Here is a 26,471-nt window from a genome sequence, read left to right on the forward strand (position 1 = left end):
GCGGATGGCTATGTACTTTTCAGGAAAAGCAGGCCAGCAAGGCGAGGTGGTGGACTTGCTGGAGGCAGACTGAATGTGACCTGTATTAGAATTGACCTGAATTGCAGGCCACCTAGCATGGATGGCCCTGCCCAGAGGCTTGAGAGTTGTTGACTGCAGCTGGGAAACAAGACCCCTTATGGATGCCCTCACATTCCCCAGTGCCTCTGTCTGGGTCCTTGTCCCCATGCGTCTCGATTTGCTCTAGTCAGAGATGAATAGCACCAGAAAAAAACCCACACTCGGGCAATGCCAGCATGCTAGGACTTGGGAAGAGGTCTCATTTCAAGCTCAATTCCTCTTCTAGTTCCACAGAAAAAGCAGAGATCCAATGGACAAGTACACAATTTTATTCATGATCACGACACATGCAAGCAGGGATTTTCCCACAGTCTCTTCTAAAAAAGACAAAAAGATCTCTAAGGAACTGGATCCTCCATCACCCTTTCTGTCTCACAAATATCCACAAGACACAGGGACCTGGAGAGTACCTGGTACGCACCATATGCTTTCCCAAGCTTCATCCTTGGCAGTTCACAGAGGGACCGTTCCTACACCAAGGTCTAATACATACAACAAAGTCTGGGTGGAGGCCAGGGCTCTCCTGAGTCCTTTCCTCAGGGCCTCCCTGACCTCCCTGTTCCTCAGGCTGTAGATGAGGGGGTTGACCAGGGCCGTGAGGACAGTGTAGAAGAAGGAGAACACTTTGCTGAGCTGCTGCAGCGGGGCTGTTCTGGGCGGGACATAGACAGCAAAGAGGGAGCCATAGAATATGGCAACAACGGTGAGGTGAGAGGAGCAGGTAGAGAAGGCCATCTACCTGCCCACGTTGGATGGGATCCTCAGGATGGCATCTATGATGCACATGTAGGAGGCCAGCGTGAAGAGGAAGGGGAAGACCACATTGAGGAAGCCAAATATAAAAGCAACAAGTGTGGCCATGCTGGTGTCACTGCAGGCAAGCTCCAGCAATGGGGTGAAGTCACATAAGAAGTGGTCGATTGTCCTGGGGCCACAGAACTGTAACTGGGGCAAAAGAGAAGTAAGTACCGAGGAGACCAGCAATCCCAGCAGCCAAGACCCAGCCGCCAGCTGTAGACATTCCATCCAGGTCATGAGGCTTGCGTAGAGCAGGGGCTGGCATATGGCCAAGTACCGATCATAGGACATGGCTGCCAGCAGGTAACGGTCAGTAGTTGCAAAAGTGGCAAAGAAATAGAACTGAGCCACGCAGCCATGAGCAGAGATGGTCCTGTCCCCAGTCAGGAAGCTGGCCAGCAGCCAGGGCAGGATGGTGGAGCTGTAGAAGCTCTCCAAGGAGGAGAGATTGCCCAGGAAGAAGTACATGGGGGTGTGCGGATGCTGCCCTGCCACCACCAGCACAACAATGAGGATGTTCCCAACCACAGTCACCAAGTAGATGATGAGTTAGAGCAGGAAGAGAGCTGTCTGGGGTGTGGGAACTTTCCCCATTCCCACCAGAAGGAACCCCAATAGTGGTGTCTCATTATGCTGTGATTCTTTCTCCATCACCATCACAGTTCGGTCTTCTTTTTTTGCCCCATTTTGAAGAGGGAGACATTTAATAATAATTTAATATCTGTATTTGCTTTAGAGAGAACGTGTGAATGATTGTGTGAATGATCCTTGAAAAAAGATTTTTGAATGAGAACAGCAAGGGATTCTGTACTCCAGCAGACAACACAGATGGCCCTGTGAAGGGCTCCAGGACTCTGAAAAGGTGAAGAACAGGTTTTCCTAGATGAACAGGTTTTCCTAGACGAGAGTCTGCTTCTGACCATGTCCGTGAATTGCTTTGCATTGTTGCTTTGAGGCAAAGTTCTTAATTTGGCATTCACAGAGGAAGTCCTTCTGCTCGGGCTGAGGAGACTGTGTCTCCTGTCTTCAAAGTTGCCCCCTGAGCACCCAGCTGACATTTCAAGGAGAGAGAGCCCTTTGCTCTCCGACAGGAAAGCTATGTCTCAGAGAGACAAAAAGGTATCTCCCACTTCCCCAGAAGATCCCCAAGTGAAAGTATGTAAGGCTCAACACACTTTCTCACCCCCCAAAAAAGATTGGCACTGCACAGGGTGAGATATCTCAACTCTTATTTTAGAAAGAGACAATTCCCCTGCCTTCTCCTGCCCCCTTGGCAAAACCCAGGTCAGGGATTACAAGCTGAGACATGCAAGGGACCGTGCAGTGGCATTGTACGAGTGAATGCCTAAAAGCTACTAATTTGAGGCTGTTTGGGAAGAAAAGATGATTTTGTGCAGGGACGAAGGGGCAATCCACTGGCAAAACCCCACTGGCTTAATAACCACCCCCAGATTTGCCCCAACACCTCCATCACCAGCTTGCACTCTTCAGCATGAAGGAGTGACCTCTGTGCTGATGATGCTTGAGAGTAAAGACCAGGGTCAGGGTCTCACCATCTGCCTCTTCCCCAGGGTCTACGCCCAAACTCTGACCCAGGGCTTGGGCATTGCTCTGCCCTTGCAGTCTTCTCCTAGCAGCTCGCAGTGGGTCTCCAGCAGCACCCAAACGTCCTCTGCTCTGTGCAGCGTCCTGGGGTATAAAGCAGAATTCAATATCCCAAAGGGGTTTTTTCCGCCTCTCAGCTTTCTAGGGATTACACACAGTGAAAACAATATAACTGACTCCTGACTCCCTGCTGGGATGGCAGCTCTGAGCTGCTGTAAACCTTACCACCACCTCCAGGCAAGGATGGTGTTCCCCAAACCTCCTCAGACCTCTAGAGTGGACCTCCAGCCTGCTCTCTTGAACAGGCAAACTGAGGACGGGCAATGAACACGGGCATCCCAGCTGGCCGGAAGGACAGGAGAGATGGGATTTACCTTACCTGCATGCAGACTGCAAGATTTCCCTTGGCTTGTGTGGTATTAGGCAGCTTTGATAGTCAGAGGAATCGGGGCCTGGGTGTTATGTGCTGAAGAAAGCTCACTGATATGTACTCGATATGTACTTTGAAGTCCTGTGTCCTTCATGGGAGGTTGCTTCTGTGATGGGACTCGTCCCAGCTGCTTTGACTTGCACCTCAGAAGAAGCTCCTCTGTCTCTGCCTCAGATGGAAAGGCAGGAGAGAGTGGCTCACTGGATATAGATGGCTTTGCTGTAGCTACTAAGGATGAGAGATATGAATCCCAGCTTTTCTTGGGAGTCTCACACTGAAACCAAAGCACACCCAAGCTGGACACGAGCCCTCCTTGTCTTGTCAATGCTTTGCTTCACAATGGAAGAAGGCAGTGCATTTCAACCGTTGCAGGCTGTGTCTTCTTGACCTCCTTATGCCAGTGGCAATGGGGGAGAGTCACCCTGAAGACCTCTGTGGTGTCTCTTGTCCTCTGTACAGAGGCCTCAGATACCCAAAGGCATCAGGAACCCATTTCCAGGCTACCCCAACGCCATTCTATGCAGATTCTGCCATTTTTATAGTGTTCGCCCTCCAGCTGGATCCACTCATCCTATTTAATCCAGTTTGCAATGAAGCCCTCAGTGAGATGCCCAGCTGTAAGGCCCTGATAACAAGTGAATGTCGCAAACACCCGTCTTGACATGGGCAGGGATGGGCTGATGATGACCAGGGAGGGTTGAACAAGAATGGAGCCTGCGGAGGCAGGTAACGTCTTGTGACACCACTCCTCAATTCCTGAAACACGTAAACAAAGACCATGTGTGCCCTGTGCACCATGTGCCTGTGACAGATCACCACTCACTTGGTCAGCCCTGAAGCGGGGGGGGGGGCAGTGAGACCCCCAGGACCCCCACAACCCACCGACTCATTTCTAGAACATTTCTGAACATTCCTGAGCACATACTGCGCCTGCTCAGTGATGACAGAGCCCCGCCTATGGGGTGGGCACATTGGATTATAAAAAGGGAAAACATAAGTGCACGCCCACCACCTGAAGACTATAACTACGAGCAGAGAACATCGCTGGATCCGAGGTTGGTGATATCTTTTCTCTCTCTTTTCTTTCTCTCTTTCTTTTCCTCTCTATCACTCTGTCTCTAACTTAATTTTTGGCACATTAGGGTAATATCGTCACATGTTTTACTAAACCCTTATCTTTCATAGTTCTGCTAAATTTTGAGCATTGTTATGACCTTTGCCAAGCCTCTATCTTTTGTAGTTCCACTGAGTTTTAAGTAAATTTATGATTGGTTTGAACCTCTAAAGTAATTGTTGTTACTTCTGATTACCGCGCAGAGAATTAACCTCTAGAGAATTAACCTCACCCTCACTCCCTGAGTGGGATGGGACATTAAATTGGCATAGTCGGCAGGATTCTCTGTAAGAAGCGGTAAAGAGGTTCTATAAAAGGGATATTAGCCAAAGTGCTGAAGAAAGGAGAACTGATATTCGGTTGAAGCCAAAATCTCCGGCAGTAGGTCATGGCAACCCGGGATAAGCCTGATCTTGACTGCTGTCTGCTGTGGGATTTGTTGAAGAGCTATAAAGCTTGCCCGACCCCGAAAGGGCATAGCTGGGCTGAGGGACACTGGCAGTCCCCGACAACTGTAGCGGAACAGACAAGAGACTTGGCAAAAGAAAATAAGTTTAGGCCTGGAAAGGGAAAGGCTGTGGTTTGTGGTGTCTTGGGAGTCGCATTGATAGCAGCCCAGAAGGACAAATGCATTGTCACACAAGCTGAGCGGGAGGCAAATGAGTCCCTTCAGGAACTGGTTAAAAAACTACAGGCAGAACTGGAAATGGAACGGGTGAGACGGCAACTAGCCGAAAAAGCATTAGCAGATGAGAAAAGAATTACGGAAAACTTGAAGGGTAGCCTACGAGATGCTTTTGTGAGGGAAAGAGAGCTGAAGTTGCAGCTCCCTGGGGACCTTGACAGCGAACCAGGATTTTCTAGCTTGTCAAAAGAAGCCGACCCCATTGCGAGGGAGGTTGCCCCTCACTATCCATGGGAGGAGCTGAGGGCAGTGACAGAACCTGACCCTACTCCCAAGCTCCGGCCACTTATTAAAACTGAAGTCATGTATGACAGTGAAGATGCGGAACCTTCTGTTACCACTAAAGAGATACCTTATACCGTTACTGAATTAGCAAAACTACAGGAAAAGTATAGCAGGCAGGCTAAGGAAACTGAGACCAAGTACGTGTGGAGGGTCTCCCTGACAGGCAGAGACAGAATAAGGCTTTCGGAGGAAGAGGCTCAGGGATATTGGGGTCCTGCTGTATTTTTGACCATAGATGACGAATGGGAACCTTGGTCCCTGACCCAAAGGGTGGTGTATTGGGCCGGAGGGTTAGACCCCTTGGAGAGAGGAGATCCTATTGCCATCCCCACCCCTGGAGTAAGCCAGCTTACAGAGAGTGTACAGATGGAGGCTTGCCCCCAACTAATGCATGACAGGTGCCTAGTTCCCCGCCAGCCTTCCCCAATGTTGTTGTTTGCCAATCTGGATAGGATGACTCCCTTGATTAAAGGGTTACCTGATTCACTGAAGATTTATGCAAGACCAACTAAGAGCCACTGTAGCCATGGGACCTCAGGGTGGACCGGGTCTTACCTGGGGGGAAATTGCACAGGAACTGATCTACTATGGCAGGTGTGTGGGGTATGTTGGAAAGGAGGGGAAGGCACAAGCGGCGGTTCATAGGACCGAGACAGAGGAGAAAATATTCTGCCCCCAAGATAGAAGCTTTGGGGGGGGGGTGCCTCAAGAAATCAGTTGTGGACAGAAGGTCGAGATAAGGGTACTCCCTGAGAATTAATGGATGGCCTACCCCTCCTCAATTTGCAGCTGCTTGTAAAATGTGGAAACCGATAGAGGCCGGTCGGGAAAAGAAAGCATCCCCACAGTCCCTGTACCTCAGAGATCAGTCATTCCTACGGCTCCCGTAGAGGGGCTCACCAGCCCTCCAAAGTTGGGAAACTTCTTGTGCTGTCCCCAGTGAGTGAGCCAGGGGACGGCCAGTGGGTGTATTTTAGAAGGCTCTGAAACGAGCTGAAAGCTGAAAATGAGCAGGGGGACCTACTGTAACTTTTCCCCTTGGTCCCTTTAAGACTCCAGGCACTTTTCTGGTAGACACAGGGGCCCAAATGTCTGCTTTAAATACTGATCCTGCAGACCGGAGTGGGATTGTCCCTGATAAAAAAAACAGATATGGGTTACCAATGTGTTCGGATATTCCAAACCCCAACCTACAGCCCGAGTAAAGTGCTGGTTGCCAGGAGACACCACGCCCACCGAGACCACTATGGTACTGGGAGTGCTCCCCATGAATATTTTGGGATTGGATTTATTGAAAGGGAAGTCCTGGACAGACTCGGCAGGGAGGCAGTGGAAGTTCGGGTCTCCGGCAACCCCGATAAGGCTTTTGCAGACTGCTCCTACCCTCCCCCCCGCCCCTCTAAAATCGTGAATGTGAAACCCTGTCCCTTACCGCTGGCAGCGAGGGAGGGAATCGCTCCGGTGATAAGAGAGCTGCAGGAGCAGGGGCTAATTATTCCAGCTCACTCCCCTTATAACTCCCCAGTGTGGCCAGTTCGCAAACCGAATGGGAAGTGGCGGCTAACGATCGATTATCGATGCTTAAACGCTGGCACCAGTCCTCTGACAGCGGCCGTGCCTAATATGGCCGAACCGATTGTCACCATACAGGAACAGTCCCATAAAATTCAGCCACCATTGATGCAAAAGACATGGTTTTCATGGTTCCTCTACAGGAAGGTGATAGAGCTAGATTTGCATTTACATGGGAAGGTATACAATATACCTTTACTTGTTTGCCCCAAGGATATCGGCACTCGCCTACCTTGGCGCACCACGCCCTGGCCCAAGCACTGTCAGAAATCATCCCTGAGGAGGGAGTTAAAACCTACCAATACATTGATGATATATTGGTGGGGGGGGTCCGATGCCACTGCGGTGGGACAAACCCAAAAGAAAATGATCACTCACCTGGAAAGTTTAGAACTTCAGGTTCCAGCAGAAAAGATACAACTCCCCTCCCCCCGAGGTGAAGTTCCTAGGTATATGGTGGAAAGGAGGAGCGATTTCTATTCCCCCCAAAACCTTGGCTACTTTAGAACAGATAAAAATCCCAGGGGACAAAAAAAGGAACTGCAACATATCCTAGGCTTGCTGGTATTCTGGAGGAAACAGATGCCGGATTTTTCTGTCACAGCTCGTCCCCTGTATGATTTAACACACAAAAAAGCTACCTGGGATTGGACTCCTACTCATGAGGAAGCCCTAAAATTACTAGTGTTTGAAGCAGGAACATATCAAGCTTTGGGTCCACTACACCCGACAAATGCGCTCCAAATTGCATGGGGTTTTGCAGTTCATGGGGCATCTATACACGTGTGGCAGCGTGGACCGGAGGGTCCGACCCGCCCCAATGCGTTTCATTCACGCAGCTTGAAAGATGCAGAAAAGCGATACTCGGTCTGGGAAAAGGGTCTTTTTGTGGTGAGTCTAGCCTTGCAGGAGGCTGAAAGAATGATACGGCAACAATCCATAATCCTGCGCGGGCCCTTTAAGGTCCTAAACCCCGTACTGGCAGGCACCCCACCCCCTGTGGCAGTTGCCCAGTGGGAAAGGGTCAGGAAGCGGTATGCCCAGCTAGAGCCTTACAGTCACGCTTAGCCAGTGGAGGAGGGAGCACCCAAAATGCTCCAAATAATACAGGAAAAATCATCCACGCCCTGATGAGGAAACCCCTTCTTCCTACATAAAGGAAGCCCCCTCATTGGAATGCCACCTGAAAAATGTGTGCTTTACTGAGGCCTCTTGGAGGAGGGAGGGGAAAGTATGGAAATACCGAGCAGCTGCTCTGCACGTTGATTCTGGGGAGCCAATTGCAACAGAAGGAGAAGGGAGCGCGCAGGTGGGGGAACTGAGAGCAGTTTGGAGTGTGGTAATGAGAGAGACAGGCAGGATGGAACCCGTACACATCTCCACTGATCCTTGTGCCGTAGTCAAGGGATGCACCGAGTGGCTCTCCTTTTGGGAACAAAAGCAGTGGGAAGTAAACCGGGTGCCCGTATGGCAGAGGAAAAAGTGGGAGGAGGTATTAAATGTGGCCAAGCAAAAGCCCGTATTGGTGGGGTGGGTAGCCGCCCACCAAGGGTGGGATCACCCAGCGCACATTCCGAACAATCAGGTGGACTCGCTCACCCGCCTGGCTGTGCTGGCGGAAGAGAGAGAAGAGGAGAAATGGGAACGCTTATTGGAGTGGCTACACGTGATACGTGGTCACTCGGGAGTCAAAGATCTTCTTAAGGAGGCTGGGAGCAGAGGATGGCCTGCTCCCCGAAAACTCCGTAGCACAGTAATTTCTGCCTGCGGCCTATGCCGGACCAGACTGGAAAAGCACCCCTTTACAAGATCCTCCACTCCGTCTGAGGGATGGGAAAGGACTATGGGAAACCTGGCAGGTCGATTACATAGGGCCTTTCAAGAAATCAGAAGGGAAACAGTATGTGCTTGTTGGGGTGGAAGTCACATCGGGACTTGTTCAGGCCGAAGCAGTAGCACGGGCGACTGGGGAGAATACAGTCAAAGGGTTAAAGCTGCAGTTTAGTTTTTTACCTAAACCTAAATCGATTCAATCAGACAACGGCAACCACTTTACTGCCGGGGTGGTCCAGGCGTGGGCAAAAACCGAGGGAATACAGTGGACATTCCATACCCCCTACTATCCCCAAGCTAACAGGAGAGATAGTAGAAAGGACCAATGGACTCCTAAAAGGCATCCTGAGGCCTCGCGACCCTGGGTGGTCCGCAAGACTCCCGCATGCCATTGCCAGAGTAAATGGTCGATGGGGGATAAATGGATGCCCTGAACTCCCTGCTTTCTGTCCAACACCCCCCCCTCCTTGCTCCCTGGAAAGAGGGAGAAAAGGACCCTGTAAAACCCTTACACTCTCCAGGACGACCTGTTCTGGTGGACCTCCCAACAGCGGGGGAGGTGCCTCTGACCCTTAAAACTCCACTGAACACCTATTCATGGATAGCTGCTGATGCCCATGGAAAGGAACGCGAGATTAATACCGGATGGATTGTCCCATCCTTTTAACCACCGATTTGAAAGAATCGGGATCTTTTCCTCTGTTCTTTCTTACAGGCGTAACTACCAGAAACATCCTCCACCGCAGAAAAGTCGAAGCTGGTGCTATTTTGGGGAATTTGTACTCGTAATCTGTGTGATACAGAGAGATACATAGCCAAACCATGACTGTCAATTCTGCTCAACACCGGCAATTGTGGGTCTGGTCCTATGTTCTTTGTCTCTCCCTATGTGTTAGAGGAATCCCAAGCCAAAATACCCCACGTCTGGCTTGGGAATTAGTTCAAGGTTTTGTTAGAATGTGGGCTTACCAAAATAAAGGTCTGTGTCTTACTTTACCTAGATCAGCCGAAGAAGGTTTAAGGTTTTTTTGTGTCACCTGTAAATCTGTCGTTTATCTTTAATATGACTAATGCCACGTCTGTAATGTTCCTGTCACCCCGCTGGACCGTCAAGAATAACGGGCTGTATTTTCGACAACAGCCAATGATAAGGTCTGATACATATGACGTTTGGAGTAAACCTCCAAAACAAGCCAAAAAATGCAAAGTTATATTCAACAGTGGTGTGTAAAGCTACTAGACCATCATTTAATGTCTCTATTCCTTCTCCGATCGATAGATCACACTCCTTATTTGCTAGCGCCAAAGGGAACATACCTGCTGGAAATGTCACTTTCAAAAAACTCACCAAGAAAACCTCCTGTTGTTATTATCCATGGGATCCTCTGTTTGATCCATTGGCAAAACCTGCTTTCTGTGAAGCAAACTATTCTACTCGATGGGACCCACAATGGCGTATCCTACTCCCGAATAAGACTCATATGACCTCTTGAGATAGAAATAATTTGATGTGGGCTTGGTCAGGAAACAAAGTGGGAGAAGTGTTTATAGAGCCCAAATTTGATCCACCTATCAGGGAAGCTGAAAACCCCCTTTTTAATTGTTCTGAGAGAATCGCTTGTGATTCGGGACCAGGGGATCCTCCTGAAACTTGGTTTATTGATAGTCTCAGAACTCTAATTCGAGATATGTGCACGTGCTGGGGATATCCTTCAAAGGGATGGCGAAATAGCGACAAAACTTGTAATACCACTCTTCCCTGAAGTCGCAAATTTTTTAAACAAGAACGGCGTGGAGTACCCTTTACTCATAATCCCCTACAAGGGACGCCTTTAAACACCAAGCCTATTATATGTGCTATCAATTATATGGGTCAATATACCTGTAAAACTAGCATATGTCCAGCCCCATTGGGACTAGCATGGGGGTGCTCCAATGGAAAATTTTACTCTCACTTAACACGGGAATATGCCGCCGGCCTGAGGTGTGGATTAGCTATCCCTTCTTTGTGTCCATCTCGTGTCTTTCATCTTATAGCACCTTCCCGGCGATCGCGCGGAGAAGCGGGAAGTAATCCAAAGGCTCGTCCCGATGGGGCGATTAATGGAGTCCAAACTCCCAGTTATTATACTGCTGCACAACTAACTGCGTTAATGTTTGAGAATATTTTTACCCCTTATGTAACCTTGAAACGACACCAGTTTGTCCTAGAAAATATTACCTGGCAGGTACATCTTTTAAGTAACTGGACACGATATGCTTTTGGAGCATTAAACTTACAGGTCCAACAGGTATCAAAGATAACCCTTCAGAATCGTCTAGCGCAGATTCTTCAGTTTCAAACACAGCCCCACCTCCGGTTCTCCGAACCCTTGCCGAGTCTGAAGCGTTCACGTCCACAGGCCTGGCTCTGACGGCTCTGGGCAAGCTCTGCTTACAGCTCTTTATGAATTCTGACAGCACATCAATGTAGCCAAAGGTGGCGTGGGCTGTAAAACAGCTCCACACCTGGGTTTGGAGCATCCCACTCCACGACAGAGGATTTGGCTTAGTAACAAAACGGTGAACCTTACCCTGCTTTAGCAGCTTCTTTAAGGCTGGTTCTTAAACCAGCTCTTTTTCCCCGTCAGTCTCTAATTTCTGAGACTCGCACTTGCTCATTCTTTCCGTCAAAGACTTATTTTAACATCAAAATTATCAGAATGGGATAGTTTCACTTGCATCATGATTTGCTTGAAGAAATTCCGGGCTGGTAAATACCGGGTTTGGCTTCACTCACACTGCCCTAAGCACTGCCCCAACGCAGTCACACGATCCCAGAAGGTACAAGGCTTCACGTGCTTCCATTAAAAAACACAAGAGCAAATATGCCCTGCAACAGTTCTGAGTGGCCTCATTATCTTTACACCTTCCCAAAAGGTTTAGTTCTGGCATTGTTGCCAAAAGAGTCGTCACTGTGCTTCTCACAACTCGCACCTTCTTTAGCAAATGCTGCTGCAGGATCTGTCGCAGCCTCTAGGGGAAGGTTCCTTTTGCTTTGATGCGTCCCGGGAAGATGCTCCTGAAGAGCTGAGTGAAGTAACCCGGTGGGAAAATCAAAATTCTTAGACACAGTGTCAGGGTCTTTGGCCATGCAGAAACCATGAGTGATGCTTCACAGTGATGCTTGAACGTAATGTTAAAACTCCTCTGAGCGTACAAACTCTCCCTCTCTCTCCTCTTATATGTACACTCCTTTATGCAGGCTCTTCCTGTATTCCATTCAACTCTACACTGTCACTTTCTGACTGACTCTGATTTTGAAAAGAAAGTAATAGAAGCATCCGTTCCCTGCTGGGAGACATTTTTGTTTGCTAAGATAAGCTTCTTCCCTGTGTACCTTCTCTTCAGGATAGAAGAGGGTAACTCTCTTGCCCCTCTGACTATTCAGATGATCTCTAAAAAGGTAGATTCGTTAAAGGGTGGTTGACTGTTGTCGACAATGAAATGCATGTCTAAATCCCATGTAGATGGTTTCTCCACTGCACTTAACGGGAGATTAAATATAGGCAGCAGAGAGAGACCTTTCCCATTTAGTCTTGGCACAAGTAGACTAAAATACACTTTCTTTTCCCATTTCTTAACCTACCTCCTTTTGACGAACATTTGCACCCGTGTCAGCTCTTGCAGAGGTTTTCCTAAATGCGCCTCATTTATCTTCGTCTCATGTAAAGGCAATTACGACTAAGCGTGGTGGGTTGACCCTGGCTGGACAGCAGGTGCCACCCAAAGCCGCTCTATCGCTCCCCCTCCTCGGCGGGACAGGGGAGAGAAAACATAGCAAAAGGCTCGTGGGTCGAGATAAGGGCAGGGGGATCAGTCAGCAATTACTGTCACGGGCAAAACAGACCGAGCTCGGGAAAGTTAATTTATTACTCATCGAACCAGAGTCGAGTAATGAGAAGCAAAACCAAATCTTAAAAACACTTTCCCCCCACCCCTCCCTTCTTCCCGGACTAAACTTCACTCCTAATTTTCTCTGCCTCGTCCCCCCGAGCAGTGCAGGGGGACGACGAATGGGGGTGCCGTCAGTTCATCACACGTTGTGTCTGCCCCTCCTTCCATAGGCTGAAACGGGCAAGATCTTGGGAGGGGATGTAGCCAGGAACGCTGACCCACACCGACCAAAGGGATATTCCTGCCTCCAAATCGGGCAAGAGCCAGGTCTGAGGCAGAGCCATCGCGGGGTGTGCACAGGCAGAAGGGAAAGCAGCAGCCACCTCCCTCCGACCCGTCAGCGGACATTCATTGACAAGGTCGCACCCTTGTTCTACAATCACAGACTTCTTTATTCTCTTTCCTGCTTTATCTCAGAAGAGCTGGGACCTCGCTGGGCGGCTCCCAAAGGCGGCCGCCAGCTTTGGTGGCAGGACCCAGTCAAGGATGTCCCCCTTCAGCACAACCACGATGAGGATGGCGATCTGGAGGAAGGCGAGGAACAGAAGAAGTCTCCTGGGGGACAGGAGAGGGGTCAGGCAGAGCAGGGGCCCAATTTGTCTCCGCTCTTTCCAAACACTCTCTTCAAATGCCACCGTGGGACCATGCACCGTACCGGGCACAGCACTCCCCGCTCGGGACTGGAGTTGAGGGGCCCGGGCACCTCTCTCAGCTCTACTGTCCGTCTCCCCAGTGGGCCCCCAAATGCCCCCCTTACGCACCCCCCCAAGCTAGGAAGAAACTGAAACATTTCATCCCGGAGAAGTCCCAAGCTGCCAAATGCCCTTGGGACCACCGGCACGGGCACCCCACTGCCTACGAAGAGCGAGCACCGGGCCTTGCAGGCAGACCTGCTTCGCTCCTCTTCTCTGCCAGCGGGAGATTCTGCTTTCTCCCAGTGACGCTGGAGCTTTGGTGAGCGACCCTGGGCTGCAAAGCTGGAGCTGTACCATCGGGCTGCTTGTCCTTCAAGCCCCGTTCCCCTTCCCTGTGTCCCTTGCAGCCTGTCCCACCTAGGTGTTTTCCATCCCTTATCCTCCTGCCAAGGGTGCAAGGTCCCTTGGAGCACGAGCATCCTCCTCCTGAGAGAGAAAGCTCCCTTCCCCACTAGAGGCACAAGATGCTGGAAGCTCCCTGGAAGATCTTTCCCAAGGAACACACACACGTCAAGCTGCCAAACATCTCCTTTCTTTTATTTTTCTTCCTAAAGGAGCTCTTGGGCCTGCGGGCGGTCGTTGCGGCTCGCCGTCTTCCCGTGAACCTGTACTCGGTAGACACAGGTGTACTCTGGGTTTCCCCAGTTGCTGTGCACCCGGAGTGTGATGTAGCGAAAGGTCCGGGGAAGCTCCTTCTGTAAAGAAATGGGGGGAGCCATCATTACAGAGGTGGCAAGAGCCACAGCACATCGCCGGCGCCCCCTCTGCCCGCGCTCCCCCTGCTGAGGACCAAACGGCAGCCCTGGCGAAGGAGGAAGCCAGGGCAACCAGACCCCTCTTTGCCAGGGCCATGGAGGAACCCTCTGTGCCTAGAAAGCAAAGGTCTGGCCTCAGAGGCTTGCTGAGGGGAGCTGTGGAAAGCGGAGGCGTTTTGCTGCCTGGGCTGCTCTGGGACACGGGAAGCGTCCCGCTGAGGGGGAAGACGTCTGCCCTCCTCCCTCCTGCCGTCTGCCCTGAGGGGGACTGTTTCCCTTCCTGGACCCCTTCCCACCGCTGCTTTCTCTACGCTCGCTACGCGGAGGAAAAGGAAAGCCCTTGCAAAGGTGGGTCAGCTGCCTCAGCCAGCAGAGCAAAGCCCCATTTGGTCTCCCCTTGCTGTCCTCCCTGCAGGAGCAAGCAGCGTGGGAGAGCAGAGGCTGGCTGGGGTGATCCTCTGCACTCTTTCCCCAAGGGCTTGCGGACAACCCTGCCTTCTTCCCGGGCATCCTGCCCACAGCTCTTGCGGTACCTGCACATGGAATGTCTGAGCGATCTCCTTGTGCACGTCGTAGGTGAACGTCCCCAGGAGCGTTTCTGCCGTTGCCTCATCCGCTCCCTCAAAGACAAGAGACAAAAAGGGAGCCGGTCAGGCTCGAGCAGGGCGTCAGCAAAAGGGCATGCCGAGGCTGAACCCGGGAACCCTTCCCCACCTCCCTCGGCTCTAGTGGCAGCCTAGCACAGCTTAGGCTGACTCGGGGTCAGGGGGCGTTGAGCGCGTGCTCCAGGAGCCTTGGCCACGAAGCAGAGAAGAAGCCCCCAGAGGCACAGAACCCCACGAGCCCCCAGTGCCCCCCCCGGGGGATGCGGTGCTCTGCAGCAGCCAGCCCCAGACGGCTGTCTGAGAGTAAGCGCCGTGAGAAGCACGTCTCTGGCACAGCTTTTCCCCGGGGCCAGGCCCCCCCAAGAAGCGCAAGGCAAAGACTTACGGAGACAGCAAACTCTTTGGGGGCGCTGCTGACCTCCCCGGAAGGAGAGACTGCCTCGGAGATATGCCAGATGGTGAAAGCCGTTGGCTAGACTGGCTCAGGCAGACGGATGACCACGTGGCCTCGAGATCCTTGGAAAGCCCAGCAGCTGCCCGGGGCAATACGGAGCTGAAACCAGAAAGCCATGACCATGAGCGGCAAGGCAGCCAAAGAGCCAACGGAGCTGCCTGTTTGGCCAGAAGCAGAGACCTTGCCTTGCCTGTGGGCTGCAATCCTGCTCGTAAATGGGTACGAGTCGATGGGCAGCAGGGCAATACGGAAGGGTTCCTACAAAACCTCTGGGCTCTACCACCTTTCCCAAGGCAGCTCTGCTTTCTTGGAGCCTGCAGAGGCAGGGCAGGTCTCCCTAGTGCACCTCACCCCACCGCCCTTCAAAGATTGCCCTGCAGCTGCAGGGTCCAATGCAGACTTGGACCCTGCTTCAGACTTGGTCATGCAGGTTAGGTCCGGGGACCCGGAGGAGCGTCTCTCCCTGCTCCCATGGCTCAGCAGCCCCCACCCACTCCGGAAAGGGACCCTCCGAGTTGCGGTTTGGCAGTGGGGCCGCCGAGGACAAAGTTCCTCGGCTAACTGCAACCAAGGCTGGTGGGCAGGTCACAGCAGCTGGGTTCAGCACGGTCCCCCTCCTGATGGGAGGGCAGTGCCGTCAGGAATCGCAGGGGTCAGGAGTGCGATGCAGACTGCAGGGCCGAGCGGTACGGCCGGGCTGAAGGGAAGTGCTGTGCACTTGGTCTGCCAATCCGAAAGCAAGGAGGTGAACCGCAAGTCAGGACTTCCCTTGTGATACCTGCAAGATTGTCTCTGGAGGGTTTGCAGAAGAGAAGGCGAATGGAAAAAGCCACCAGGTCTTCTTGCCTTGCCCACCATAACTCTTGGATGTCCTCTTCTCATCAATGGTGGCACCTGACATGAAGGCGGACAGAGATTAGGAGTTGGAGCAGTGCATGAGGATGCATTTCTCAGGCTTGAAAGCAGATCTTGGCAGACTTTGGGGGAGTGCCATACGCAAACCGAGGGCGGCGAGACTTTCTGTCTGCATACCTAAGGCTTCCAGAGCCCAGTCACGCATCTGGATGGAGTCGTCAAGGGCCTTCTCAATTGCCGCCTGGGCCAACCGCAGAATTTCCTGGGAAAGAATTGCAAAGGGAGAGATGGCAGTGACCACCACCACACGCACGAACCGTTCTGCATAAACCCCCGGTCCTAGCACAGAGCCAAGGAGCACCTCCGTGTCACAAAACACAAGGCAAGACCTGTCAGAAAAGGTGCTGACTTTGAGAGTGCCAAGAGGACGCCGCAGGAGGGAGCCCGGAAAGGGAGCGAGGTCTCTCATCTACCCCCAGCACCCTTACCTCTCTCTTCTCCTCTTGGACACCATGGTCTTCAAGGACCTCGCTCACTGCCTGCACTATGTTCCCCTTCGCATCAGACACCTGAGCCACCGTCTCCTTGAGCTCCCGCATCTTCAGCTCCAGCCAAGCCTGTGAGTTCCTGGAGGCAAAGAGAAAGCAGGTCTTGTCCAGCAGCTGCCCAGCCTCTGCAGGCAGGCAGGCTCCCAACGCCACGCAGAGAAGGGTCCCGTGGGCCTGGGCCCCGCCCCCATCCCCCAGAGCCTTTCTGTCCTCTGGTTTACAAAGGGCTCCCTTCCACCACCGCGAGTAGTAGACGGGGAAGGTCAGGAGCCCTGGGCGTGAGGCGAGTGCATGCAGGCAGCACGATGGCTCCACAGAGCGCGTTCCTTGGCGAGAAAGCACTCTTACCTCAGAGACTGCAGCTCCGCTTCCGGAAGCCCTGGCGCCTCCTGCAAGGTAAAGAGGGGGTGGGATGGACTCTGGAAGTAGCTCGTTTACTGCCAAAATTGACGCTTGGGAGAGACACTCCGCTGGAGCAAGCACGAGCAGCACTGCCAGGGCTTCCCCAAGGAGACTCCCCTAGGGAGAGCAGGCAGAATTTCCTGCTGCTTCAAGTCACTTTGGAGACACCGCGACCCAAAGGTTGGCCTCTTTGACCAGCCATGTTCAGCAGAGCATCTTTCGGGTCTCCGTCTGACCCCCGAGGCTATCCAAGAGGGATGCAGGCAGCAAAGGCACCTTCTGCCAAAGTGCTCCACACTTCAGCCTGCCATTCTGCCAAGGTCGCTCCAGGAGAACCGGCTCCATGTTGAACCCCATCAAGGCGCTGAGGAGTTTGGAGGACAAACAGACGTGCCCCTCCCCCCTGCCTCTGCCCCCCTCCCACCCCCCCTTTTCTGCCTCAGCGGTGACGGGCATAAAAATGAGCCCCGTGTTCCCAGGGGAGGCAGGAGGGCAGAAGCACGGCCTTTGCAGGCGTTGGCTTTCCCACAGCAAGAGGCACTTACCCACCGCACTCCCTTTCCCCACAGCGTGGAGGTCAAGCAGTAGACAACAGCTGTGGATCACATTGTCAAGAGATGGTTATTTTCCTCAGGAGCTGGTCGCTCTCCCCAGGACTGAGAGGACCGTTTTTGGTCAGGGGTACTCACCAGACAGGATGGGAAGCAGCAGGAACAGGAGCCTCAGGACCCGCCTGCCCTTCTGCTGGGTGTTACAGTGTCTAAAAGAGAGGGAACGCTGTTGTCACCAAAGCCCAAGGTTGGGACACATATTTGCCAGGGGTCCCTTTAGGAGCTCACGCGCCACCAGGAGGAACCTGGTGCTCAGCACAGCTGCAAGCGCGAGGGCCCAAGGGCCTTTGGGAAGGTCTGGCCCGTTGAACACCGCCCCTGGGACACAAAGACCTCTGGGACCTCTGGCCTGACACGGGGAGGGGCAGCAGCATGGCCCCACTCAGCTCTCCCCAGAGAAGGGGCAGGGCCGTGCCCCCGGAGTGGGGTTGCTGGGCTGCCGGGCTGGAGGGCACTAGTGCAGACAGCCCCTATGCTCTGGGTCTGCCTGCTCTGCTGGGAAGCCAGGCAGCACACAAGGCTTCTGGCCGGATCCCTCCCTGCTTTCTGGGCCCCATTGCACCCACCTGCCCATCCTGGCTGAGATCCCTGCAATTGCAGCACACTGGCCAGGAGGAGGGAAAAGCCTGCTCTTCTCCTGAGACCCAGGCACCTCTTCTCCAGGCATCCGCTTGCTGCTGAAAGCGCTCTGCTTCACGCTGCTGCCCACCTCTGCAGCGTGGGGTTTTATGGCGGGCAGCAGGTTATGACCTCACAAGAGCTGGCTGGTGATGCCCATGATGACCTCAGAGGGGCTGCCCAGGACGGGGTGGCTGTGCCACCCGGGAGGGAGACACCCTGCGGGTTAGCCCCCACCCACACCCGCAGCTCGCAGAGACAAGGGGTGCAGAAGCACGTGGGAGCACAGAGAGCGAGCGGCACCTCCTTTGGCTGCCCCGGCAAGCTGCTGTGCCGTTACACACCTCCTCCTGCGCTGGGCGGTGGCATGCCCTGTGCTCCGGGCTTGTACTGGGGCCCCCAGAGCTGGTTGCAGAACTCCAGGTGGGGTCCCACGAGAGCGGAGGAGAGCGAGAGAGTCCCCTCCCTGGACCTGCTGGTCACGCTTCTTTGCATGCAGCCCAGGGTACAGGAAAGATGGTCAGGGACTGTTTTATCAGGGAGTGTAGCGACAGGACAAGGGGTAATGGGTTTAAGTTGAAGGAGGGTCGATTTAGATTAGATGTTAGAGAGAAATTCTTTACTGTTAGAGTGGTGAGGTACTGGAACAAAGAGGTTGTGGGTGCCCCATCCCTGGAAGTGTTTAAGACCAGGTTGGATGAGGCTTTGGGCGATGTGGTCTAGTGGAGGGTGTCCCTGCCCACAGCAGGGGGGTTGGAACTAGATGATCTTTAAGGTCCCTTCCAACCCAAACCATTCTATGATTTTATGATTCTATGATACGGTTGGCTTTCTGGGCTGCGAGCGCAAGAGAATTGACCAGGGCCAGTTCTGCCCCTCCTGGTACGACCCCAAGCTCTTCTACCGCCTGCTGTCGCATGTGCTGTCTGAGGAGACCTACAGCGCCCTGGCGTATGCACTGGGAAAGATCCTCCCCGTGGCCAGTGAGGGGCTGCTGCCCTTTTGACAGCTCCTGCCAATAAAGCCTTTTCTATCTCCGCCTCCATGTGCACACCTCGGGTGCGTGCGTTGGGGCGCAGGGAGAGGGTCTTGCCCTGCGTGCCGCTCCGCGCAGCCTCTCCAGGCCAGGCCCAGTCTCATCTGCAAGGCACTGGGCGCCGCCACCCTGCCTGCCGCAAGCCAGGTCCCTGCGTGCCAGCCTCACCTGGCCTCCCTCCCTCCCTCCCTCTGTCCCCGCAGTATTTATGACGCTGTAGAATCGGGTGGAACCACCGTCTTCTCAGGCCACGGTCGTTTTCTTACTCCACCTTTTCGGCAACCATTTAGCAATGTGCAGGCCACCCCGGTAAGCGTGTCTGAGGCTACTCAGGCTCCAGCAGCCGGGGACTCATTTACACCGAGGCCGGCAAACACGCTCACCCACAGACCCCTAGACCCTTCCAAGCCCCCTCCCTTCCTCCCTCCCCAATGCTCCCCACGACCCCCACAGCTGCCCTCCCACACCACAGCCCCACAGCCCCTGCCCTTCTCCCTCCCCACAGCCCCACGGCCCACGTCTCCTGCCTCCCCAGGCTCCCATCCCTGGTGGCACCACAGCCCAGCAGGCCCCGTCCCCATTGTCGTGGTTTTACCCCAGCCGGCAACTAAGCACCACGTGGCCGCTCGCTCGCTTGCTCCTACCTGCCCCCCCCCCCCGCCCGGTGCAATGGAGGAGAGAGTCGGAAGAGTGACAGTGAGAAAACTCATGGGTTGAGATAAAGACACTTTAATAAGGAAAGCAAAAGCCGTGCGTTCATCTTACAGAAACACAGGTGGTGTGTTGCGTGGAGCTCCTGGGCACCAAAGCAGCTCAGGTCAGGTCCACTGCTGCACTTGCACTGCTTCTTGTAAGGCTTGTCCTCCGTTGCTTCAGGTGGTTCCTGCTACGGTAATTCCTCTAACACGCAACTCAAATCATGCGCTACAACCATTTAAAAGCATTTCCATTACAGTCTCCACCCCTGGTCCCTCTGGGCCAGACCATCGGGTCTAACATTGCGATGAACTCCTCCCCTTGCCCCTGCTCCGGCTTGGACTTATCCACAGGCTGCAGTCCCTTAGGGGTGCACCTGCTCCAAGTGGAGCCTGACCTATGAGCCACAGTCTCTCCAGGGCTATACCTGCTGCGGCATAGACTTATCCACAGTCACAGTCGCTTCGAGGTGCACCTGCTCCAGCGTGGCCTTACCCACAGCCACAGTCACTGCAGTCCCTTCAGAAATAAACCTGCCCTGTGGCGGGCACACGCTTTGAGGTGTTCCAGCATGACCCCACGCACAGCCACCGATGCTTCAAGGTGTACCTGCTGCAGCATGGACTTATCCACTGCACGCAGCCGCTTGAGGGGCCAGATCTGAAGCACGTGGGTCACTGCCTGCCTGCATGCCTGCCTGCTGCATGCCCCCACCCCTTCCTCCTGGCGTCCCCCCGCCTGCCGGCAGCCGTGGCTCTCTGAGCACGGAAGAGACCGCATTCCGCTTGGGAGTCTGCAAGCACGGTGTCTGCCCGGGCTAGAGCAGAGGGATAGTCTTCCTTTTTCCCCTTCCCGGGCTGTAGCTTGGGGGCTGGATGCTTGAGCTCTGTGCTGGAGCCCACGCGGAGTGGCCGTCCGTGCACATCTGTGGTGCACACCCGTGGTGCACACACCTGCGTGAGTGTCTGTGTGTGCCTGCTGGGAGGCTGTGCGCAGCCTGGCTCATGCCTGGTGCTGGGGTGGGGAGCTGTGACAGCCAGATGGTCAAGGAACAGGCAAACCCCACGGGGAGACGCCGACAGGCAGCACCCGCAGTCGCTCCCGCCCGCATGCTAAGACCGGGTGCTGAGAGTGACGCCCTGTTTCCCTGTGGCGGCGGCTGGGCCCCGCCTCAGCTCTTGGCGCCAGCCCCAGGGAGGTGATGGCCATGTCACAGTGGGCAGCGGTGGCCGTGTCACTGCGATGTCACTGTGCCTTTGTGAGACGGGCGCCCTGGCAGGTAGAAAGGGAGCTGCTCCCAGAGGCGGGGGAGCATTTGGAGGAGAACCCAACCTCGGTGCTACTGGGCAGGAGTTTGGAGAGCAGTCGCCAACGACCTGTCCTGTGTCCGCCGTGCAGCGGAAGGTGCCCGACGGAGAAGAGGAGGTGAGGGCCGAGTACGCCCACGGTCCCCGCAGCCCTTGGCTGGGGGTCTGTGTGTGTCTGCCAGCGGCAGGGGGAAGGCAGCTGCCTGGACCGAGGCACGTGTGCTGCTGGGGCTGGTAAGGGGGGGGACCAAGAGGAAGGGGATCCCGGGGGTGGGGAGCGTATTGAGCTCACAGGGCGGGATGTGGATGCTGGAGGTGGCGTGGCAGAGGCCCGAGGGCAGGAGGGGCCCCGTGAGCACCCGGCATAGCAGGGCAGGGGAAGCTCCTTCTCTCCTCAGCCCCCCACCACCTCCTGCCACGTGCTCGGCACCCAGCTGGCACAGGCCGAGCCGAGCACGCAACTAGTGCACGTGCGCGCACAGGACCGCTGGCTGCGGGGGCTGCAGGCGCGCGAGCGCAGGCAGCTGACGGTGCTCCTCTCTGGGGGGAGGCTCCCGTGGCAGCCCTGGGCATCCCTGAGCGTGCATCTGCGTGGCCGTGCCCTGCGCGTGAGAGAGCGTGTGCGCGCCTGTGCTCGGGGACTGTCCCCGCCAGTGTGCGTGCCTGACAGTGCCCGCGCCCGTGCCCCTCACACCCTGCTGGCTCCCGCCGCGCAGGTGCAGCCATGCTGGCAGAAGCGGTGAAGGAAGACCTCCGCATGCTCCGGGAGCGCCTGGCCCAGTGTTCTGCGGAGTCCGTAAGGCACAAGGAGCTGCTGCGGTGTCTGGTAGGTGTGGAGCGTTCCCCTTGCCCCCGGGGGCTGGGGCTGCGAGAGCTGAGCCCCTGACCCCTCCTTTGCCCACGCAGGGGAAGAAGCAGCAGGAGCTGAGGGAAGCCATGGAGGAGCTCAGGAGAGAGGTCAGTGTCCCCTCCTGCACCCATGTCGGCCAGCAGCGGCGGCTGGGGCTGTGTCAGGGGCTCATTGCCTGTGTCCGGCTCCTCTTCCCAGAACTGTGATGTGGCGCGGTGTTTCCGAAACAACCGCCAGGAGCTCCAGGAGCTGGAGGGGCTGGTGGCCCAGACAAAGGTGAGTTCACAGAATCCCAGACGGCTTGAGGTTGGAAGGCACCTCTGGTGATCATCTTGTCTCGTGCACTTGCCCCTGCTCGAGCAGGGTCACCGAGAGCCAGGCGCTCGGGACCATGTCCAGGTGTGGACCACGTCCAGAGTTGGGCCTGGGGGTCCCTCTGTCTGCCCGCAGTGCCGGCAGGGCTGGGAAGGAGAGGGGACGCGAGGGCCAAGGCAGTGCCCGAAGGGAGCCGGGAGGGGATAAGGCGGAGGGCAGTGCGCTCGTGGGAGTGTGCCGGTGCCCTGACGGCTGCTCCTCTTCCCCTCCTCTCCCGCAGGAGCACTTTCAGATGGAGAACGGGGAGGCAGGCGTGAGCGTGGAAGAGGCGCAGAAGGTAGAGGGGAGAAGGAGGCCCGTCCTGACAGGGTCAGGGAGGGGGGGTGCCAGTGCTGGGGCCGTGCAGCCCAGCAGCTGCAGCAGTGGTGTGGCTGGGGAGGACCCTTCCTTTGGGCCTCGATGGCATCCGTGATGGAGGGCTGGGGCCTCTGGATTGGGAGGGGGGTGCCGGGTAGTCTGGCGGTGGGCCCTCGCCGGTGCCACGGGGGTCCTCGTCCAGCCCCTGCCCCTCCTGGAGAGGTTCCTGTTTCCCTTTCTCTCGCAGGCAGACCTCTTTCAGGGAAAGGCAGGAGGAGGCACAGCAGTGCCGGAGCTTTTCAAGGTCTGTGAACCAGATCCATCAGTCCCTCGGGGAGTGTCCAGAGCTGCTGGGCAATGGTGCTAGTCCCAGGACAGCCGGGTGCCTGCCACCCTGGCCCTGGCCTGACTTCCCCATGCCCTGGGTGGGGACTGACTGGGGATGCCCTTTCCACCACCGCTCCCTGCAATGTGTCCCGCTTGCCTTGCAGACGGACCAGTGGTCAGAGCTGACAAAAGCTCTGCAGGAGCAAGTTGAGGTCAAGAAGGTACTGTGGACAGGAGGGATGGGGACTCGACACGTTTGTGAGGTTAAAGCCCCCTCAGAGCGAGCGTGGCATGGACTCTTGACTGGGCCCTTTGCTTTTCCAGCTGCTCAGGAACAAGCTCCAGCACCTCCAGGAGAGACAGGAATGCCTGCGAGAGCCAAGAGCTTTGTGAGTGGCAATGAGTCCCTGACTGAAACCTGTGGCAGCGGGACAGGGGGTGCTGAGCAGCTGAGGCTGGGCAGCACCCCGGCTCCCTGTTGGCCACCACCCGGGGGGTCGCCATGCCGGCCGAGGTCTCTTCTCACAGCCCAGAACCCCATGGTTTCCGTAGCAGGGGGAAGAAGGTGCAGGCAGAACCACCAGAGGAGTCGCTGCTGCAGGAGATGGTGGCCGTGCAGCTGGTAGGACAGACAAGCCCGCTGTGGGCCTTGGGGAGGGAAGGGTCTGCTCTGTGCCCGAGGAACATGAGGGCACTGGTCTCAGCGGGGACGAGGGAGGGGCTCTGAGCCCCCAAACCTCGGCCCCCTCGCACACCCCAACACACGTCCCTGCTGTGCCTTGGCCTGTAGGAGGAGCAGCTGGCGTCAAGGAGGCACGGCATCACTTCTTGGCTGAGGTGAGTTGCCCGGGGGGGCTCGCGGTGCCGTGGCTCTTCGTAGGCAGTGGGGTGCCCGTGCCGGTGGTCCCAAGGGCATTTGGCAGCTTGGGACTTCTCCGGGATGAAATGTTTCAGTATGTCTTTTCTTCCTAGCTTGGGGGGGCGCGTAAGGGGGGGCATTTGGGGGCCCACTGGGGAGACGGACAGTAGAGCTGAGAGAGGTGCCCGGGCCCCTCAACTCCAGTCCCGAGCGGGGAGTGCTGTGCCCGGTACGGTGCATGGTCCCACGGTGGCATTTGAAGAGAGTGTTTGGAAAGAGCGGAGACAAATTGGGCCCCTGCTCTGCCTGACCCCTCTCCTGTCCCCCAGGAGACTTCTTCTGTTCCTCGCCTTCCTCCAGATCGCCATCCTCATCGTGGTTGTGCTGAAGGGGGACATCCTTGACTGGGTCCTGCCACCAAAGCTGGCGGCCGCCTTTGGGAGCCGCCCAGCGAGGTCCCAGCTCTTCTGAGATAAAGCAGGAAAGAGAATAAAGAAGTCTGTGATTGTAGAACAAGGGTGCGACCTTGTCAATGAATGTCCGCTGACGGGTCGGAGGGAGGTGGCTGCTGCTTTCCCTTCTGCCTGTGCACACCCCGCGATGGCTCTGCCTCAGACCTGGCTCTTGCCCGATTTGGAGGCAGGAATATCCCTTTGGTCGGTGTGGGTCAGCGTTCCTGGCTACATCCCCTCCCAAGATCTTGCCCGTTTCAGCCTATGGAAGGAGGGGCAGACACAACGTGTGATGAACTGACGGCACCCCCATTCGTCGTCCCCCTGCACTGCTCGGGGGGACGAGGCAGAGAAAATTAGGAGTGAAGTTTAGTCCGGGAAGAAGGGAGGGGTGGGGGGAAAGTGTTTTTAAGATTTGGTTTTGCTTCTCATTACTCGACTCTGGTTCGATGAGTAATAAATTAACTTTCCCGAGCTCGGTCTGTTTTGCCCGTGACAGTAATTGCTGACTGATCCCCCTGCCCTTATCTCGACCCACAAGCCTTTTGCTATGTTTTCTCTCCCCTGTCCCGCCGAGGAGGGGGAGCGATAGAGCGGCTTTGGGTGGCACCTGCTGTCCAGCCAGGGTCAACCCACCACGCTTAGTCGTAATTGCCTTTACATGAGACGAAGATAAATGAGGCGCATTTAGGAAAACCTCTGCAAGAGCTGACACGGGTGCAAATGTTCGTCAAAAGGAGGTAGGTTAAGAAATGGGAAAAGAAAGTGTATTTTAGTCTACTTGTGCCAAGACTAAATGGGAAAGGTCTCTCTCTGCTGCCTATATTTAATCTCCCGTTAAGTGCAGTGGAGAAACCATCTACATGGGATTTAGACATGCATTTCATTGTCGACAACAGTCAACCACCCTTTAACGAATCTACCTTTTTAGAGATCATCTGAATAGTCAGAGGGGCAAGAGAGTTACCCTCTTCTATCCTGAAGAGAAGGTACACAGGGAAGAAGCTTATCTTAGCAAACAAAAATGTCTCCCAGCAGGGAACGGATGCTTCTATTACTTTCTTTTCAAAATCAGAGTCAGTCAGAAAGTGACAGTGTAGAGTTGAATGGAATACAGGAAGAGCCTGCATAAAGGAGTGTACATATAAGAGGAGAGAGAGGGAGAGTTTGTACGCTCAGAGGAGTTTTAACATTACGTTCAAGCATCACTGTGAAGCATCACTCATGGTTTCTGCATGGCCAAAGACCCTGACACTGTGTCTAAGAATTTTGATTTTCCCACCGGGTTACTTCACTCAGCTCTTCAGGAGCATCTTCCCGGGACGCATCAAAGCAAAAGGAACCTTCCCCTAGAGGCTGCGACAGATCCTGCAGCAGCATTTGCTAAAGAAGGTGCGAGTTGTGAGAAGCACAGTGACGACTCTTTTGGCAACAATGCCAGAACTAAACCTTTTGGGAAGGTGTAAAGATAATGAGGCCACTCAGAACTGTTGCAGGGCATATTTGCTCTTGTGTTTTTTAATGGAAGCACGTGAAGCCTTGTACCTTCTGGGATCGTGTGACTGCGTTGGGGCAGTGCTTAGGGCAGTGTGAGTGAAGCCAAACCCGGTATTTACCAGCCCGGAATTTCTTCAAGCAAATCATGATGCAAGTGAAACTATCCCATTCTGATAATTTTGATGTTAAAATAAGTCTTTGACGGAAAGAATGAGCAAGTGCGAGTCTCAGAAATTAGAGACTGACGGGGAAAAAGAGCTGGTTTAAGAACCAGCCTTAAAGAAGCTGCTAAAGCAGGGTAAGGTTCACCGTTTTGTTACTAAGCCAAATCCTCTGTCGTGGAGTGGGATGCTCCAAACCCAGGTGTGGAGCTGTTTTACAGCCCACGCCACCTTTGGCTACATTGATGTGCTGTCAGAATTCATAAAGAGCTGTAAGCAGAGCTTGCCCAGAGCCGTCAGAGCCAGGCCTGTGGACGTGAACGCTTCAGACTCGGCAAGGGTTCGGAGAACCGGAGGTGGGGCTGTGTTTGAAACTGAAGAATCTGCGCTAGACGATTCTGAAGGGTTATCTTTGATACCTGTTGGACCTGTAAGTTTAATGCTCCAAAAGCATATCGTGTCCAGTTACTTAAAAGATGTACCTGCCAGGTAATATTTTCTAGGACAAACTGGTGTCGTTTCAAGGTTACATAAGGGGTAAAAATATTCTCAAACATTAACGCAGTTAGTTGTGCAGCAGTATAATAACTGGGAGTTTGGACTCCATTAATCGCCCCATCGGGACGAGCCTTTGGATTACTTCCCGCTTCTCCGCGCGATCGCCGGGAAGGTGCTATAAGATGAAAGACACGA

The 26,471-nt window shown here is 54.6% G+C and overlaps 2 protein-coding genes across 2 annotated transcripts; one reads left to right on the forward strand and one right to left on the reverse strand.

Annotated features, from left to right (window-relative positions):
- Positions 1-573: 573 nt before the first annotated feature.
- Positions 574-1,389, reverse strand: LOC129196032 (olfactory receptor 6P1-like). The gene is given in 1 exon segment (XM_054802837.1): positions 574-1,389. A coding segment is annotated over 1 exon segment (813 nt). The 5' UTR covers positions 1,387-1,389.
- Positions 1,390-21,204: 19,815 nt separating this feature from the next.
- Positions 21,205-24,139, forward strand: LOC129196033 (uncharacterized). The gene is made up of 10 exons (XM_054802839.1): positions 21,205-21,786; positions 21,867-21,917; positions 22,009-22,086; positions 22,406-22,462; positions 22,730-22,786; positions 22,974-23,030; positions 23,134-23,198; positions 23,362-23,431; positions 23,600-23,646; positions 23,998-24,139. Exons 1-10 carry the CDS (start codon positions 21,685-21,687, stop codon positions 24,137-24,139), a joined length of 726 nt encoding a protein of 241 aa, XP_054658814.1. The 5' UTR covers positions 21,205-21,684.
- Positions 24,140-26,471: the final 2,332 nt, after the last annotated feature.

Source organism: Grus americana, chromosome 24 (genome assembly GCF_028858705.1).
Source record: "Grus americana isolate bGruAme1 chromosome 24, bGruAme1.mat, whole genome shotgun sequence".
Lineage (NCBI taxonomy): Eukaryota > Metazoa > Chordata > Aves > Gruiformes > Gruidae > Grus > Grus americana.